Source organism: Trachemys scripta, chromosome 16 (assembly GCF_013100865.1).
Source record: "Trachemys scripta elegans isolate TJP31775 chromosome 16, CAS_Tse_1.0, whole genome shotgun sequence".
Taxonomy (NCBI): Eukaryota; Metazoa; Chordata; order Testudines; family Emydidae; genus Trachemys; species Trachemys scripta.
Genome location: NC_048313.1, coordinates 25,219,930 through 25,223,803, shown reverse-complemented (window position 1 = coordinate 25,223,803; position 3,874 = coordinate 25,219,930). Strand labels below are relative to the sequence as shown.

At 49.0% G+C, this 3,874-nt stretch overlaps 1 protein-coding gene across 1 annotated transcript; it reads right to left on the bottom strand.

Moving 5' to 3' along the window:
• Positions 1–2,658: 2,658 nt before the first annotated feature.
• LOC117888477 (adhesion G protein-coupled receptor E2-like) lies at positions 2,659–3,819 on the bottom strand. Its single transcript, XM_034791914.1, has 3 exons — positions 3,265–3,819; positions 3,050–3,154; positions 2,659–2,796 (listed from the first exon to the last, which is right to left on the bottom strand). The coding sequence occupies exons 1-3, from the start codon at positions 3,460–3,462 to the stop codon at positions 2,728–2,730; spliced, it is 372 nt and encodes a 123-aa protein (XP_034647805.1). The 5' UTR covers positions 3,463–3,819; the 3' UTR covers positions 2,659–2,727.
• Between the last annotated feature and the right edge of the window lie 55 nt (positions 3,820–3,874).

Sequence of the window (3,874 nt, the reverse complement as noted above, 5' to 3'; positions counted from 1 at the left end):
ACTCATATCCAGCTTCTCGTCCACTGTGACCCCTAGGTCCTTTTCTGCAGAACTGCTACCTAGCCATTCGGTCCCTAGTCTGTAGCAGTGCATGGGATTCTTCCGTCCTAAGTGCAGGACTCTGCACTTGTCCTTGTTGAACCTCATCAGGTTTTTTTTGGCCCAATCCTCTAATTTGTCTAGGTCCCTCTATATCCGATCCCTACCCTCTAGTGTATCTACTACTCCTCCCAGTTTAGTGTCATCTGCAAACTTGCTGGGAGTGCAGTCCACACCATCCTCCAGATCATTAAACAAAACAGGCCCCAGGACCGACCCTTGGGGCACTCCGCTTGAAACCGGCTGCCAACTAGACATGGAGCCATTGATCACTACCTGTTGAGCCCGACGATCTAGCCAGCTTTCTATCCACCTTACAGTCCATTCATCCAGCCCATACTTCCTTAACTTGGCGGCAAGAATACTGTGGGAGACCGTATCAAAAGCTTTGCTAAAGTCAAGGAATAACACATCCACTGCTTTCCCCTCATCCACAGAGCCAGTTATCTCATCATAGAAGGCAATTAGGTTAGTTGGGCATGACTTCCCCTTGGTGAATCCATTAGTTCTTGAAACCAGCAACCTAAAAATCACCCAAAGTCCCAAAAGTCCAACAACCCCCAAAGTTTCTGTCCTTGGTCAGTGCAGCCCCAGAATTCGGGGGGGAGGCGCACAAGGTGTTAAGGGGCACCTTATGTGATCCGAGGCCGACCGGCCACTTCTCCATGGGGTTCTGCCGCAGCCTTCACCACAAGCCGCTTCACTCCACCAGCCGTCCCGTGAGCCGCTCCTGCCATCCCACGAACTGCTCTGCTCTACCAGTTGCTCCGCTCCGCTCACCGACCTGTGAGCCGCTCCAGCCATCCCCACACATGGCTCTGCCCGCCGTTCCTTGGGCTGCTCCAACCATCCCACAAGGCTAGCTACTCCTCCAGCTGTCCCCAAAAACTGCTCCGCCAGCTGCTTAGCAATATAGCTTCAGGCTCCCCTACTAGTTAATACAACACTCAGTGATCTCAGCTCTTAGTAACTTTAGCTCTTTTGTGATTTCAGCTAGTAGTAGGATAGGCCCAGTGCTGGTGCACTACTGGCCTAAAACAAATTCAGCTCAGCAACCTATAACTAGACTCCGAATGGAATCAAAGTTAGCTCTGATATTCTACAGTAGAGAAGAAATTGGTACTTCAGGCTCACAAAAGGGGCCCACACCACCAGGTACAAATACTTACCCCAACCTCTCACAATACAATGGGTTTTGTAACCCATGCCCCTTGTCAAGTAAGTGCTACTTAGTTAATGGTGAGTCCTTCTGTCATACAACAGTTCCACTGGCCTTGATTCACAGAATCAGGGTAACAAAACTTTATTTTTCCTGCCCCAATAACAGAGAAAATGGGGATCCCACACCAGCCAAAGTAACCACTTTCAGTTGCTGTTGTCTCATGGGTGGGTGTGCCTATGCAAACAAGTTCTTTTCCACACTCGCCATAATTCACCACCAGATGTCAGGGTAGAGCTCATCCTGACTCTGTTACATATATACCTATGAAATCACAAAATCACATATAAAACTATTAATACTCAACAACAATAGCCATGAAGCAGTGTGCTTCAGCCATGCCCTCAGCAGCACCTCCACCCCACCAGTCACAACCCCCATGCCAGGGCTGGGAGCGGGGCTAATGTAGAGATTTTATGCCAGCTCTACAGCAGCCAGGAAGGACTCCTGCACAGGAAGGCTAATCACAGGCCATTTCTGCCCATTTTAAAGCCCCTTTACACTGCCAGATTGGCATAAAGAGGCTTTAGAATTGGGCCCTAGGTTTCCAGGACAGGCCGACCGTGATAGCAAACCCTCAAACCAAAGACGCAACCAAGGTCCATAAGCAGGTTATTTTATTATTTACACTTTACAGTGAAATAGTAGAGCTAGCTCACACACATAGCACGCAGCAGCTTTGCAAATTGCCCCCCGCAACCCGCATGGTGTGCTTTCCCCAGGAAATAACTGCTCTCTGACCTGGCATCTGGCCCTTTAAATCTTGGAGAGATACTGAGCTACAAGCCTAGGGTGGCCTTTGAATTCAGGAGTTGTGGATTTGGATCAGAGAGAGGATTTGGTCCAATCCCGCTTCCCTTTCCAGGTTGTGTATGTAGTTGCGATGCAGAATGGCGGCTGAAGCACCTGCCCCACTGGCACAGCAAAGCCGGCTGTATGATAAACATCAGTGGTTGGAGACGTGACTGTTTCACAGAGATGAAGTGGAGGGCTCTCCCCAACTCATCTGCCAGCAAAACAAAAATACATTAAGTGCCAATCCCATGGGAAAACTCCAGTCAACGTCAATGGGATCAGGACTGGGTCTTCATTCAGGAATAGTGCAGACTCTGTAAAATTCAGCCAGCCTCCACTGAGGTGACATCACTTGCAGGAAAATAACTTAACAAATGTAGACAAAGCCCGCTCCCTTCCCCCACCCATGCACAAGTAAGCCATAAAGTAGCAGTCAATATAGGCTGCTCTAAATAAACCAGAAATGTTCACTTCCAGACAAAGATTGTGACCTCTCATGCTGGGACTGGAGCAGGGAGATTTATCCAGACATAAGACTCCACTTTCCCTCCAGACAAAACTTCTGGATCCTTTCCCAGTAGAGGTAATGGAGCCAGAGGAAATTCCATGCAGTGCTAACTCTTTGTTGGGGATGGCCCATCTGCACCTTCCCAGCCCATTCCACAGCCAGTGATGCATGGAGCCTGCAAAGAAGCAAAGGGAAGGGAACATGGAGGTGTGCAAGAAAGGAGGAGTTCTGTGCTGGGTTCTAGGAGACCTGGGATTCCCCCTTGATTTGGATGAAATTGAATCTCACTAAGACTCCCAATGCCGTTCTCAGATGGATTAAAACAAGCATGTGTCACTCAGGGGACAAGGCACCTCAGGAGCTACAACAGACCCGGATGGATGCGACTTTTGGATGCTGGTATTGGAACAGAATAGAGGATCTCTTACCATCTTGGGGCTGGTAGTGACAGTGGACCTGGACAGACTAAATGTTTGGGTTGGGGGGCTGGATTTTCTTGTGCCTTTAATCCATCTCCTGTACTCCTCTCTCACCTGGAGAATAAGGGACATGGTCACTACATCATGTAACTAACACCCTCAGACCAGGCCACTGCTAGGCCCGTGAAGTCACTGGGTGGCTGATGACGCGCCAGGGGCATTACCTGGCGATTGAGGAGACAGTGCACCAGGAAGATGAAGACTCCCTGCAGGCTGTTGACAATGGTGAATAAATACGCCATGACCATTTTTGCTGAGCTGACTTGGAAGAGACCAAGACTCCACGTGCAGCCCAGAATGAATAGCTGGGCGATAGCTTTAAAAGTCAGTAATCTGGATAAAGGCAGACGGAGAGATCCCATGAGAACGACCCCATGGTAAGTCAGGGGGCTCGGGGCAGTGTGGGGCAAAACAGCTGGCACCCACTTTACTGTGTCTTAGGGTTACTGTCAAGGTGAACACAATGGCAACATATGCCTATGAATCCAAAATACAATATCGTGCCCAACCATCTTCCCAGACACATACTTTCCCCTCTCATAGGTGGTTCTTCCAAAGTAAATGGTTCAATCTCTCATTACGGTTTTGTTTTTAATCAAGTGGGAACAGGATATTGGGCTCCTGGGAACCTATGTATGTTGTTCCATAAATAAACAGAGGGGTTGCTACAGAGCAACAGTAAGCCACACTTGCCTTCCTCCTCAATGGATGGCACTTTACCTCGACGGTATCCACAGCCCCAGGGAAAAGAGATGAGTTTCCTCCCTAAGTAGC

Coding starts and splice junctions, on each gene's coding strand:
- LOC117888477 (XM_034791914.1), bottom strand. CDS start 3,462: ATGGGATCTCTCCGTCTGCCTTTATCCAGATTACTGACTTTTAAAGCT. Junction 3,155..3,264: donor ACTGTCTCCTCAATCGCCAG/GTAATGCCCCTG, acceptor CTTATTCTCCAG/GTGAGAGAGGAGTACAGGAG. Junction 2,797..3,049: donor TCACTACCAGCCCCAAGATG/GTAAGAGATCCT, acceptor GCTTCTTTGCAG/GCTCCATGCATCACTGGCTG.